Genomic DNA, 14,840 nt, shown 5'->3' on the forward strand with positions numbered 1-14,840 from the left:
CTCTTTCTTCTAGGAACTATCGGTAATTTTTCTTGGAGCTATATTTTTATTCGTCACATATCATGAGTTTGTTTGGAGCATCGTGTATTATATGAGTCTTTGCTTTGTTTTCTTTTTAGTTTGTCACAATCATCTTTGCTGGACACACTTATTTGAGAGAGACACGCGTTTATCATGCTTTGTTAGAATACTCTATGTGCTTCACTTAAATCTTTTGAGCTAGGAAGTTGCTCTAGTACTTCACTTATATTTTTTTAGCATGGCGGTGATTATATTTTAAAGAAATAGATGCACTCTAATGCTTCACTTATATATTTTTGAGTGTTGATAATAGTAATGGTAATTCGCACAAGATATGAATTTGGTCCCAATATGATGAATATCCAAGAGGGATATAATAAAAACTTCCATATAGATCATTAGATACGATAAGCTTGGTTCCTTGCAATTATATATCATTTTTTGGGACTAACCTATTAACTTAGTGCCCAGTGCCAGTTGCTGTTTTTTTGCTTGTTTTTGGCTTTTCAGGAAATCAATATAAAAAAGAGTCCAAACAGAGAAAAAACTTTGGATTGATTTTTCTGGACCAGAAGAGACCCTAGAAGGTTCGGGAGAAGGCCAGAAGAGCCACGAGGGAGCAACAAGCTCAAGGGCGCCCCCAGGCTTGTGGGCCCCTCGTGGCACCTCCAACCATAATTCCACCTCTATAAATACTCAAATAGTCCCCTGACATCAGAGAGCCACCCGAAATACTTTTTCCGCTGCCGTAAGGTCCAGAACCACGAGATCCCATCTAGAGGCCTTCTCTGGTACTCTGTCGGAGGGGGAATCGATCACGGAGGGGCTCTACCTCAACCTTGTTGCCCTTCTGATGATGCATGAGTAGTTTACCACAGACCTACGGGTCCATAGTTAGTAGCTAGATGGCTTCTTCTCTCTCTTTGATCTTCAATACAATGTTCTCCTTGATGTTCTTGGAGATCTATTTGATGTAATGACCTTTTGCGGTGTGTTTGTTGGGATCCGATGAATTGTGAGTTTATGATCAGATCTATCCACGAATATTATTTGAGTTTTCTCTGAACTCTTTTATGCATGATTACTATAGCTTTGTATTTCTCTCCGATCTATTGATTTGGTTTGACCAACTAGATTGATTTATCTTGCAATGGGAGAGGTGCTTCGTAATGGGTTCAATCTTGCGGTGCTCAATCCTAGTGACAAAAGGGGACATGACACGTATTGTATCATTGCTATTAAGGATAAAAGGATGGGGTTTATTCATACGTGGGTTTACTTTGTCTACATCATGTCATCTTGTTTAAGGCGTAACTCCATTCTTTATTAACTTAATACTATAGGTGCATGCTGGATAGCGGGCAGTGTGTGGAGTAATAGTAGTAGATGCAGAATCATTTCGGTCTACTTGTCTCAGACGTGATGCCTATATATATGATCATTGCCTTGGATATCGTCATAATTATTTGCTTTTCTATCAATTGCCCAACAGTAATTTGTTTACCCCCTGTATGCTATTTTCAAGAGAGAAGCCTCTAGTGAAAACTATGGCTCCGGGTCTACTTTTATCATATATTAAAACCAAAAATACCTTGATGCGTTTTTACTTTATTTATTTTATTTTGTATTTTTGTCCGATCTATCTATGTATCACCATACAATTTAATCTTGCTCGTAACCGTTGAGGGATTGGCAACCCCTTGTCCGCGTTGGGTTGTAAGGATTTGTTGTTTGTGTGCAGGTGCTGCTAACGAGGTGTTGCTTGGTTCTCCTACTGGATCGGTAACCTTGGTTCTTAACTGAGGGAAATACTTATCTCTATTGTACTGTAACATCCTCTCATCTTCGGGGAAATCCCAACGCAGTTTCACAAGTAGCATGAAGCTGGTGCGGATAGCGTACCAGTGATACGATAATGACCTCACATTGCATTCTTGAATGATGTACATGTCGTAGGGCGTAACGCGCTTTAGCGCGTGAAATGATTCATGCACTTGCTGGCAGAAGGTCCCCCCTCGTCTCCTGCCTACGAAATCCACAGATACAACCAACCACGCATCGCACAACAACTCATCCTCCATGGCCGAGTAGCTCGCCATCCTTTGTACTCTAAAAAACGATATAGCGTTCGAAAGTAAGCTCAATGGCATTTGACCGGACATCCGCCAAGCATGGTGTCCGTCATAGAGGTCGTCAATAGGGGGCGAAGTGTACTTAGGTACAAACGACTACAGGGTGGACAGCGCCGTCGCAGAGGTGAGCGGACGCGTCGGTGCTGGTTGCGGACGTCCAGCAATGCCTATGTGGCGATCGGAGACGTATAACACAACAACAAAGGTGGAGGGTGCGGATGCAAAGCAAGGGGAAGAAGGGACGGAGTGGAAGGAAATGAGACCGGGAGGGGAATTGGGTGGGCCGGGGGTGTCGGACTCCGCTGTTCGAACTCCCGCTACCACCACCCCACACACATTGTCTCTAATTTGTAGGAGAAAATACGTCCGGACCGATCGGCAGACCGATACAGACCCGCGCTGATGGCTTTTGCAGTCTGGACAGTGTGGTCCAGACGGATGCAGACGGTTTAAGGGTCAGCGTTGGAGATGCTCTAACCTCATTGGTTTTTTTGCATCATTATTATTTTTGCATCATTTTGGGCCTTCCAAATGTGCCAAATCGTTATTAGTACCACGAAAGCCGTGGCCTCGCCGAAGGAAATCAAAAGTCCAATGCGGTCGACCGCGTTGGAGTGTTGGAGATATAGCTGGCCAAACGGGCCGGGCTAGCTGGGCCGGCCCAATAGCACGCAATCACGACACGGCCCAGGCACGACACCACCCAGGCTAAACGAGCTAGGCCCGACACGCAGCACGCCAGGGGTGGTGCTTGGGCTTGGAGGCTGGGCACACGGGCCGGCATGACACAACCCGTTTATTATTATTTTGTTTTTTCTGAATTTTTAAAATATATTTACCCTATATAATCAGCCTAATAGGCCTAAAATGGCCCAAATACAGCCCATAAGCCCGAACTGTAAACAGACTGCTAAACGGGCCAACGGGCCGGCCCGATTAGCTAAGCGGCCATGCCTGGGCTTGGAGGCGCAGCACGTGGGCTCGCACGGCGCGGCCCGCTTACTAATCGTGCCCCCATAGGCCGTGTCGTGCCTGGCCTGATTAGCATGGGCCGGCCCGTTTGGCCAGCTCTGCTTGGAGATGCCCCTTTGGATGCTCCGCAGCCGAATAGGCAAACGAGCGCTCTGTACCCTGCTCTCCTAGGTTTCAGTGGATTTTCATGGCGGCGGCGCTGCGGACGCCGGCGATTCGCAGTCGCCCCCTCGCCGCCTACACATTTCTCCGGACCCGCAGCGGCTTCTCCACTAACCCACCACCCCCGCACACACCCGTCACTATCAGCGCCGAGCTCCTCCGCCTTCTCTCCGCCGCCCCCGCTTGGACACACGACCTGGCTCGAGCCGTCTCCTCCACCCTCTCCGCCGCCCCTTCCCCCTCCCCCGATGTTGTCCTCTCCGTCCTCCGCTCCCTACAGAACACCTCTCTCGCCGGTCCCTTCTTCCTCCTCGCCTCCTCCGCCTCCTCTCCCCACTCACTGCCCCCCGAAGCGTATAACGCCGTCCTCCCATTCCTCTCCCACGACCTAGCGGCTCTCGACAAGGTCCTGGAAGAGATGTCCCTCCTGGGCTACGGCCTTCCCAACCCTGCCTGCGCCACTCTAGTCTCCACCCTCGTCCGCTCCCGCCGCCTCGACGACGCCTTCCATGCCATTGGCACCATGCGGCGGCTCAAGTTCAGGCCGGCGTTCTCTGCGTACACCGTGCTGATTGGTGCTCTGGCTGAGGCGCGGCAGCCCGAGCGTGCGCTTGAACTGCTGCGGCAGATGCAAGAGGTCGGGTATGAGGTGGGCGTGCCTCTTTTCACGACGTTGGTGCGGACCCTGGCCCGCGAGGGAAGAGTGGAGGGCGCGTTGATGCTGGTGGATGAGGTGAAGGGGAGATGCCTTGAGCCAGATATTGTGTTGTACAATGTGTGTATTGATTGTTTTGGAAAGGCTGGGAATGTGGACATGGCCTGGAAGTTCTTTCATGAGCTGAGAGCCCAGGGTCTGCAGCCAGATGATGTATCATACACAAGCATGATCTGGGTGCTTTGCAAGGCAGGGAGACTAGGTGAGGCAGAGGAGTTATTTGGGCAGATGGAAGTGGAAAGGGCTGCGCCTTGTGCTTACGCATATAATACTATGATCATGGGATATGGGTCAGCTGACCGGTTTGATGATGCTTACAAGCTGCTTGAGCGCTTGAGGGAGAGGGGTTGTATTCCATCTGTCATTTCATTTAATTCAATTATCACGTGCCTCGGGAAGAAGAGGAGGGTTGATGAGGCACTGAGATTGCTTGATGTCATGAAGAAGGATGCTAAGCCAAATACCTCGACGTATAACATCATTATTGATATGTTGTGCATGGCTGGGAGGGTTAATGAAGCATATAAGATACGTGATGAAATGGAACTTGATGGTCTGTATCCAAACTTAATGACGGTTAACATAATGGTGGATAGGCTGTGCAAGGCAAAGCTGCTCGATGAGGCCCATACAATATTTGAAAGCGCGAGTCAGAGAGGTTGCAATCCTGATTCTGTGACGTACTGTTCCCTTATGGATGGCCTTGGAAAGAAGGGAAAGATTGATGAGGCCTATAGGCTATTCGAGAAAATGTTGGATGCAGGCCACAATGGTAATCCTGTGTTATATACTTCCTTGATCAGGAATTGCTTTCTGCATGGAAGGAAAGAAGATGGGCACAAGATCTTCAAAGAGATGATCCGTCGAGGATGCAAGCCTGATCTCATCCTACTTAACACATATATGGATTGTGTTTTCAAAGCAGGTGAGATTGAAAAGGGAAGAGCAATTTTTGAGGACATCAAGAGTTATGGGTTTCTTCCTGATGTCCGAAGTTACTCCATTTTGATTCATGGTCTCACAAAAGCTGGTCAGGCTAGAGAAACGTCCAATATTTTTCACACAATGAGTCAGCAAGGTTTTGCACTTGATGCTCGGGCTTACAATGCTGTTATTGATGGGTTATGCAAATCTGGAAAGGTAGACAGGGCCTATGAAGTTCTCGAGGAGATGAAGCTAAAACATATCTCTCCAACGGTTGCCACATATGGATCGATTATTGATGGTCTGGCCAAGATTGATAGGTTAGATGAGGCTTACATGCTTTTTGAAGAAGCAAAATCGAAAGGAATAGAATTGAATATTATTTTGTATAGTTCTCTCATAGATGGTTTTGGGAAGGCTGGCAGGATAGATGAAGCTTATTTAATTTTAGAAGAGATGCTGCAGAAGGGTCTGACTCCAAATGCTTATACATGGAATAGTCTCATGGATGCTTTAGTGAAAGCTGAAGAAATCAACGAGGCCCTTATTTGTTTCCAGTCAATGAAGGAAATGAAATGTCCACCAAATACCTATACATACAGCATTCTTATAAATGGCCTTTGCCGTGTACAGAAGTACAACAAGGCTTTTGTGTTCTGGCAAGAAATGCAGAAACAAGGTTTGATCCCAAACGTTGTCACTTACACAACCATGATCTCCGGGCTTGCAAAGGGAGGGAACATAACAGATGCTTACAACCTATTTGTGGGGTTCAAAACCAATGGTGGAGTTCCTGACTCTGCATGTTTCAATGCTCTCATAGAGGGTATGAGCAATGCAAACAGAGCAATGGAGGCGTATCACATATTTGAAGAGACTCGTCTAAGGGCATGTAGAGTCAATGTGACGACATGCGTCAGTCTTTTAGACGCTTTGAACAAGTCTGAATGTCTCGAGCAAGCTGCGGTCGTTGGTGCAGTTCTGAGTGAGATTTCCAAATCTCAGCATGCTTCTAGATCTTTGTAATATTCAGGATCTTGTATTGCGACACTTGTTGTTGCAGAATTTGCATCTCTGCTGTGACTGAGTTGATCTGGCTGTACAGTTTGTGCTTCTTGGTCACTTGATATGGGAGTTTTTATGTGGCTTATAATATATTTTTTAAATGGCTGAAATTGAATGCATGCCTGTTGTGCTGCTGTCTGGAGAGAAGACATTCTTCTGCAGTTCCCTTGATTCTGGTAAGGTTCTGAATCTTCAAATTTATATACCTGCTTCTAGAAAAGAAGAAAAATCCAGTCACTATGCCTAATCATATGTTGGAACCAATCTTGTTATCAGGTAAGCTGATGATTTGGACCCTCCAAGTTAGCACGTCAACTTATTTTGGAACATCTTATCAAACCTTAGCCATATGAACCACAGTTAATGCAGAAGGCTTAGTTTGAATACTTCCCTCCTTGCTGTTTTTTTAAACATTATTAGAATTTAGGGACAATCTTCAATATTTTGCCATTTGAAATGACGAAAGTTAGCCAAATCATAGTATGGTGTGCTCCTCTAGACTTTCCTTCATTGGTGTTGTTGAAAATTCCTATGAAGTTCCTGTGAAATTCCTTCACTCGAAACAGGCACAAATCACATGATTTGAACAATGGAGTTGAGTTCATCATTGATGATAAATAGTTGAGATTGGTAGCTTGCTGACCAATGTTTTTGGCATCTTGCTTTTCTTTTGCTGTATTAAGTTGATTTAGTTTGAATATTTATTATTTTGCCTCCTTGCTGTTTAAATTTTCAAAAAGTTTGAATTTAGAGACAATCTTCAGTATTTTGCCATTTGGAATGTTGAAAGTTAGCCAGAACATATTATGATATGCTCCTCTAGACTTCTCTTCATTGGTGTTTTTGTTGAAAATTCCTATGAAATTCCTGCATTTGAAACAGGCGCCAATCACATGATTTGAGGAATGGAATTGAAATTTCATCACTGATGTTAAAAAGTTGAGTTTGTTCGCTTGCTGTCTAATGTTTTTGGCATCTCGATTTTTCTCTTGCCGTGTAAAGTTGATGGTACAGTTGCTGCTTATGTTAGGGCCTCTCAAACAATCGGTTCTGGCTCATGAAATCTGTTGAAGTGTGTTGTATGTGTCGCCCATGCGGCCCAGGCCCATATAAGCCATGTGGCTGACTGACCTAGAGAAAAGAGAGAAGGGGATCGAGCTGTCTGGTGAGAAGCGCCACTAGAGACATTGCCGCTGCTGCTGGTATGCTCCTCCAAATCCTACATGGTATCAGACCAGGCTGCAGCGGCGTCGATGGTGTAGTCCGGTGGGAATACAGGGCGAGTGTCGAATTCAGGGCTCCGCAGACCCAAGAAGGTTTGAACTCTGGGGCGTGTGCGAAGATCTCAACCTCTCTAGCCTCAAGCTCGTCGACCTATAAACAAACCTCGCCGGATACACGCTCGAGCGGGGAGGAAGATGGACATGGCAGTTTACCCAGGTTCGGGCCATCTCGCGGTGTAAAATCCTACTCCTGCTTTGTGGTGGATTAGCCTCACGAGGAGGTTGGAGGATGAAGTAGTAACAGAGAAATGAGCTGCCTCGTGAGGGCTCGGGGGGTGAGAATGAGTCCCCCCCTCTATGTTGGTGGCTAACCTATATTTATAGTGGCCTTGGTCCTCTTCCCTGGAAACTTAGGCGGGAAGGGATTCCACAATGGCCAATTTGAAAGGGGACAAGAGGTACATCCTATCTCGACAAAAGGTGGTCTTCGCTTGCAAAGCTTCCGGCAGTGACACCGCGGTGGGCTCAGCGATGACATCCGTCCTGCCGAGCTCGTGGTCTTGGTCTCGTTGCATCGGAATGGAAACCTTTGGGGGATTCCTTGGGAACCCATGTCTGTCCTTGCTCCCTTAGCATCGAAAGGGAAACTGTCTCCTCTGCGCTCGCTCGCGCCCGCCCGGCCATGGCCGTCAAGGCTCACGTCAGCGCGGCCTCGTGAGGCTGGGCACTTGCATAGGAATCTCCGCTCCTCGGGAGGCCGCCCCCTCTGGAGGTCTTGGTGTCATCCACCTCGCGAGGCCAGGCCCTCGCCAGGGTCTTGCCTTGGTAGTCTTGCAGATGGGCCATACCAGGCCGTTGAGGGAGCCATGCCATGGGCCGCAGGCAGGCAACTCTGGGTACCCTGGTTCCCAGAACGCCGACAGTAGCCCCCGGGCCCAAGGTGCGCTCGGACTGGTTTCAAGGCGAAGCCAAGGGGCAAGGGCGAAGCGCCGCGGGCCCCAACCGTCTGCGGGCCAGGCTGACGCGTGGCGCTTGACGGGACGTGGACGCCTCCACTTCCCCACATCGCCTCGGATAACCGCCCAGGCTGACAAAAGGCTGGCGCACGCCTGCAGAGCCATCATTGCCCCGTTGCGCGCTTGCCTTCTCCCCTTCCTCCTCTTCGCGAGCTTGTGCCTTCTTTGTCAGATTCCGCGCCAGCTCCAATCCACCTAGCCGCCATGGCCCACAAGAAGAGAAGAGGCAAGGCTCCGGCAACGACGGAGCCCCCGGCGGGGACGGAGCCTGCGTTGGGCCGGTCCACCGTGATCAACCGCGAGGAGCTGCACAAGGTCCGGCCTGCGATTGCCGCCGACTCCAACGAGTGGAATGCGACGAAGATCTGGCCGGCCTCCCAGCCTTTGGTTGACACATCCCTCTCCATCTTCACGCCCTTTTCTCCGACCTGCTGCCGTCGTTCTCCGACTTCAACGCCGTGCTTACGCACTACCAAATCCACACGCTGCACCTGGATCCTGGGTCCATCGTCCTTCTCTCCGCCTTGGTGTTCCTGTGCGAGGCCTTTGTGGGGATCGCCCCGTCCGTGGCCCTGCTCCGCCACTTCTTCTCCCTCCAGATGGTCGCCGGCGGGCAGCGCTCGGGGTGCATGTCGCTCCGGGCGGTGGCGGCGACTACGGGCGCCGGCATCGACCCCACGCTCCACCCGGACGCGGCAGGATTCAGGAAGCAGTGGGTGTATGTCGAGGCCACCATGTACATCCCCTTGCTCCTGATCCCGACGGCCCCCGCGGAGCCGAGCTCCGGTTGGGAGCACGCGGAGCTCATCGACCCGCGGCTCGCGTGGGTCATGGCTAGGTTGGCCGTCTTGAGGGAGGCGGGCGTGACGATGGCGATGGTGGTGAAGGACTTTGTGCGGCGGCACATTGCCCCACTCCAGCGCCATTCTTGCCCAATGTGGGCCTTCACCGGCCCCGAAGATGCCATGAGGCTCCAGAAGCCTTCGCTTCACTCCAACACGTTGCACGGGGTGCTTCGCCTCCTAACTGGCGGGGAGCCCACCGATCTCCCATCAGGAGGGGGGTCCCCCTGTACAATTACCCGAACGGGGGAGCCTTCGCCGGTAAGATGTCGCGCTTTGACGAATGGGGGCCGCTTCCCAAGGACCACGTGGGGCCCCGCGACAACCCCCTGCTGGTGACCCCGGGGTCCGAGGGTCCGGAGGTGTGCGCCCCCGTGACAGCCGCAGGGGGGCTTCCTGAGCCGCGTGCTCTTGAAGCATCAGCCCCCACTCCTCTGAGCGGCGGAGGAGACGTCCCGCCTGGGGACACGGCCTCCGCCCCCGCAGTGGGAGGCCACGTGCCAGGCTCCAGCGTGCTACCCTTCGGTCCTCGCGCATCCCGGAGGAGGAAGGAGTCCGATGGCTGCCGCTGGCCTGGCCCGAGTGTAGGACCTTGAGAAGAGGTGTCTAGAGGGGGGGGGGGGTGATTAGACACTAAGTACCAAAGTTGCAGTTTTTAAGTTTTCTTAAGTTTAAGTGGAGTTTAGGCACAAGTTTAACATTCACAATACATATCAAGCAAGCATGCAAAGAGTATATGAGCAGCGGAAAGTAAAGCATGCAACTTGCAAGAATGTAAAGAGAAGGGTTTGGAGGATTCAAACGCAATTGGAAACACGGATGTTTTTGGCGTGGTTCCGATAGGTGGTGCTATCGTACATCCACGTTGATTGAGACTTCAACCCACGAAGGGTAACGGTTGCGCGAGTCCACGGAGGGCTCCACCCACGAAGGGTCCACGAAGAAGCAACCTTGTCTATCCCACCATGGCCGTCGCCCACGAAGGACTTGCCTCACTAGCAGTAGATCTTCACGAAGTAGGCGATCTCCTTGCCCTTACAAACTCCTTGGTTCAACTCCACAATCTTGTCGGAGGCTCCCAAGTGACACCTAGCCAATCTAGGAGACACCACTCTCCAAGAAGTAACAAATGGTGCGTTGATGATGAACTCCTTGCTCTTGTGCTTCAAATGATAGTCTCCCCAACACTCAACTCTCGCTCATAGGATTTGGATCTGGTGGAAAGGAGATTTGAGTGGAAAGCAACTTGAAAGCTAGAGATCAAGATTCATATGGTAGGAATGGAATATCTTGGCCTCAACACATGAGTAGGTAGTTCTCTCTCAGAAAATGTATGCTGGAAGTGTAGGTTCAGTCTGATGGCTCTCTCCACGAATGAAGAGGAGGTGGATGGGTATATATAGCCTCCACACAAAATCTAACTGTTACACACAATCTACCAAACTCGGTGGGACCGAATCGTTAAACTCGGTCAGACCGATTTAGCAAATAATGTGACCGTTAGGATTTTCGGTGGGACCGAAATGCAACTCGGTGAGACCGATTCGGTTAGGGTTAGGGCATAACATAATCTTGGTAAGACCGATTACACAAACTCAGTGAGACCGATTTTGGTAATAAGCTTTCCAGAGAGTTGGTCAGGCAAACTCGGTTTGACCGATTACACAAACTTGGTGGGACCGATTTTGGCAATAAGTTATCAGAGAGTTTGCATTGTAATCTCGGTAGTACCTATTGCTCAAACTCGGTGAGACCGATCTTGGCAATGGACATACACAGAGAGATTACAATCCCATCTCGGTGAGACCGAGATCCCTATCGGTAAGACCGATTTGCTTAGGGTTTGTGGCAGTGGCTATGACTTTTGGAATCGGTGGCACCGGATAGAAAGAATCGGTGTGACCGATTTTGGCTTTAGGTTTAGGTCATTTGTGGAAGTGGGAAGGTAGTTGAGGGTTTTGGAGCATATCACTAAGCACATGAAGCAAGAGGCTCATTAAGCAACACCTCATCCCTCCTTGATAGTATTGGCTTTTCCTATAGACTCAATGTGATCTTGGACCACTAAAATATGAAATGAAGAGTCTTGAGCTTGAAGCTTGAGCCAATCCTTTGTCCTTAGCATCTTGAAGGAGTTCCCACATCCTTTAGTCCATGCCACTCCATTGTTGAACTTATCTGAAACATACTAGATAAAAGTGTTAGTCCAACAAGAGATATGTTGACATTAATTACCAAAACCACCTAGGGAGCACTTGTGCTTTCACCGAGGGCCCTGAAGAGGAGGTGGATTGCCGCAGACGAGTAAGCACCCTTCCTTGATCCTCGCGCATCATGTTTTTCTGACTTGTTCCTCAAGTTCCCCTCCGACGAAGGAACGGGTGTGTCTCGGGCGCCGCCACAGGAGGGCACAGGTCCTGTTGCGACCTCGTGCCTCATGAGCTGCGCAATTGCGCGCAAGGAGGCACCCGCACCCGAGTCGAGGCCAATCCTGGGGGGCCTCGGGCCTGCATTCCCGGCATCCATCCTCAGGGGCGGCCTCCGGATTGCGGGGGCAGTGCCTAGGGCTCCCCCGCTGATCCTTGTCGGCGGCCGGGCGACTCGCGCTACGACACCATCTTCAAGCAGCGGGGTGAGTCCGCGTCGGGTCGCCTTGGACCGGAAGGCTGGGTGAGGGAGCCCTAGCCCTCGGGCCCTTGCCGGGGGTGGGCGAGTCTTCGCGCGACTCCTCTACCGACTGGGGCGTGGAGGAAGGCCCCGGCCAGGCGTTGGAGCTTGCGCGCGGGCGCAACGCTGTCCGACACGACCTTCTCCAGGACGAGTCGGGGTGGAGCTTGGCGGCGTCGACACACGCTTTGAGGCGGAGCGCTTGCGTCTGGCACGCGAGTAGCGCCGGCTCGAGGTCGCCGTCAACTTCAGTCGCCTGCAACGTGAGCACGCTCGCGGGGAAGCGGACGAGTCCCTTGCCGCGGCGAGGGGGGCTCGCGATCGTGCCCTGGAGGAGGCCCGAGCCGTGGACTGCCGGCGCGAGGCGGCCGAGAGGCGCGAAAAGGAGCTTCGAGCTTCGAACGCCGCTCTCAAGCGACAAGTCTCGCGCGCAAAGCCGCGATAGCCGCCTCGGCGGGCGGGCCGCCGACGAGCGAAGCAAGGCTTCACACCCTTGTGGACATGTTGAAGCTGGAGGCGCTGGAGCAGAGCTTGGAGCGCAAGCGGCTGGAGGTGATGGAGCGTCAAGTGGCCACTGCTGAGGACGCTCTCGCTTCTCGGGAGGCGACGATCCAGAGAGAGGTAGACGAGAAGGTTGCGAGGGTACGCAAGGCTCTCGCCGAGGAATACCGCTGGAAGCTGGAGCTGAGACTCGCTTCTGCACGCGGCGCAGCAAGCTGAAGGGCGAGGCCGACGGCCTCAAGGAGAAGCTAGCCGCGACGGAGCGGCGCGAGAATGCCGCGTTGGACGCTCAGGCCGCGGCCGAGGCCGAGCTATCCTTTCTCTACAAGCAGGTGGAAGGCGTCTCCTCCCTCGTGGAGAAAGCTTCGGACGAGGCGAGCCGAGCCCGGGTGATGCAGCGCGAGCGCTCCCAGATGTTCGAGGCCCTTGGGCATAGGGCTAACCGGGCTTTGAGCGTCATTTGTGACGAGAACGTTCCTCTGTTGCTGATGATGCCGGTTACCTCAGCTTCTTCACCAAGGTCGTGGAACGCCTCGAAGGTGGAGCCTCGAAGGCGCGCCAGCTCGTCGAGGAGAAGAGCCACAGCCTTCTCGCGCGTGTGTTCTCGCGCGTCTTCAGCCACGTTCTCCGCTTTGATCCTGACTTCGACTTCGAGGCCGCGATAGCCCCCGTGCCCAGAGCGATCCAAGGCGCCCTGGCGGACTGGGTGGAAGATCAACTGGACGACCTGATCGCGGAGCTTGCCCTCGCCGGCGACGTAGGTCCGCCTGTGATCGAGGAACGCGGGGTTGATGATGATGACGACGGCAGCGGCGATAGTGACGGTGCGTCTCCCTAGGCTGTTTTCTCCTGTTTTCCTGTTAAGACTTTGAATGTGACCCCGTGGGGATGCGAAAGCATTTTTTGGAAGAAACTTCTCTATGATGTATTAAATAATGTTGCACTCCCTTATGTCGCCTTCTCTCTGCTTTTCGTGCACCCGCAACCCCTGAGCAGGGGTGGGTCGTTATCGTTATGCCGGGCCGCGGCGCCCGGCCAAGGTCAGGAGGTGGACGCCTGCCGAAGACCTCAGGCAACGCCTACCCGCAGGCTCGCTCGAGATCGCCGCGCGAGGATCCGGACGCTAAGGTCTTGGAGAGGGGTGTGCGCGGGCAGGTCCGCGGCTGCCGCGGCCTGGGCCCTCAGGGCATCTTCAGCGCCGCTGGGTTGACCCAAGCGTGCGCACCGTGCCCAGCCCCCGCTCGTGGGACGCGACGGAGGGAGCCATGGGTGGCCCCCCACCTTTCGCAAAGACGGAAATCAAGAGAGGAAGCACCACAAGAAGAAGAAAGAAAGTCCCCCCTTTTCCAAATAAAGACGCAAGAACTTCAAATTTATTTCAAGAAATGGCAAATTTGGTTACAAGAGAAAGCAAAGAACAGCCGCGTCCGGCACCTAAACTAGTCTTTCCACCAGCGCGGAGCATGGGACCTCCACTGGGCGTGGGCATCTCGCTGATTGATCGTGTCGTCCGCCAGCGGGGAGCATGGGGCTTCCACTAGGCGTGGGCATAGTCGTTGTAAGACCGTGTCGTCCGCCAGCGCGGAGCATGGGGCTTCCACTTGGACGTGGGTGGGAGCCCCCGTGAGGCTCGAGGGCAGCGCTCAGGAGACTCCGGGGCGTGTACAGCCTCGCCTCACTCATTATTATGTGAGTGTCACGGGCGGAGATTGTTGGGGCGCAAGGCGGTCACCTTCCTCTCCGGTGGGGACCCCACCCTTGGCCTTCGAATTGCGCGCCGGCGAGTCCGAGACGCTGGCGACCATGGGCGGGTCTCCGACCAGGCGGCCGCCAGTGCGCGGCGCGACACGCCTCCACACCGGCCGCAAGTTTCGGACTCCTCTGAGCCCTTGGGGTCTCGAAGCCCCTGGCGTCATGTGGTTGTTGCTTAGAAAACCCTCGGCCCTCATGAGGCGCCCTGATCTCGCGGGCTCCTCAGGTCCTCGGGCACCCCTGGGGCCCTGTCCTTACTCGGGGCGCCACCACGCACCTGATGCGCCTCAGCGCGCTTAGTCCGGCTGCCGTTTCTCCGGCGTGCTATGGAGACGTAGTTCACCTGCATCACAAAATTAGCGTAGCATGTTTCGAAAATATTTGTTGCAACAGGGGGGCATTTAACGGCGCGGTTGAGGCCCTGGCGTGGGCCCGCCCGTGGCCTCCGGGTATCGTGAGGTCTTGCCGGTCTCGAGGACCCAGCCAACGGAGGCCTGCCCTCTGTCAGCCCCCTGGCTCTTCGGCCTCGTCGATCGCCACCTCTGCCGATGGGTCATGATGGCCACGAGGTGGCCCGTCGCGGCGCCTCCCACGGGGGGCCATCTGCCCTGCTGAGGCCCGAGGGAGCGCTTCTTGGGCCGGAGGGGAGATCCCTCTCGCCTTCTTTCCGCCGCACGGCCCACCAGGTCCTCCGCAGGAGGATGAGCAAACGTAGCAGGAGCACGCCTGGGTCCGTGGCGAAGGTCACGGCACAGGCGGGGGGCACAGAGGCTCCGTATCCCGGCAGACGACGTCGAGCAGCTCGGCGACGTGGTCGAGCCACACGGCGTGGTCGCCATTGGCGAGGC

At 53.1% G+C, this 14,840-nt stretch overlaps 1 protein-coding gene across 1 annotated transcript; it reads left to right on the plus strand.

Annotated features, from left to right (window-relative positions):
- The first annotated feature begins 3,275 nt into the window (after positions 1–3,275).
- On the plus strand, positions 3,276–6,048 carry LOC119275757 (pentatricopeptide repeat-containing protein At3g06920-like). Its single transcript, XM_037556661.1, has one exon. It carries the CDS (start codon positions 3,313–3,315, stop codon positions 5,950–5,952), a length of 2,640 nt encoding a protein of 879 aa, XP_037412558.1. The 5' UTR covers positions 3,276–3,312; the 3' UTR covers positions 5,953–6,048.
- Positions 6,049–14,840: the final 8,792 nt, after the last annotated feature.

Source organism: Triticum dicoccoides, chromosome 3B, assembly GCF_002162155.2.
Source record: "Triticum dicoccoides isolate Atlit2015 ecotype Zavitan chromosome 3B, WEW_v2.0, whole genome shotgun sequence".
NCBI classification, from domain to species: domain Eukaryota; kingdom Viridiplantae; phylum Streptophyta; class Magnoliopsida; order Poales; family Poaceae; genus Triticum; species Triticum dicoccoides.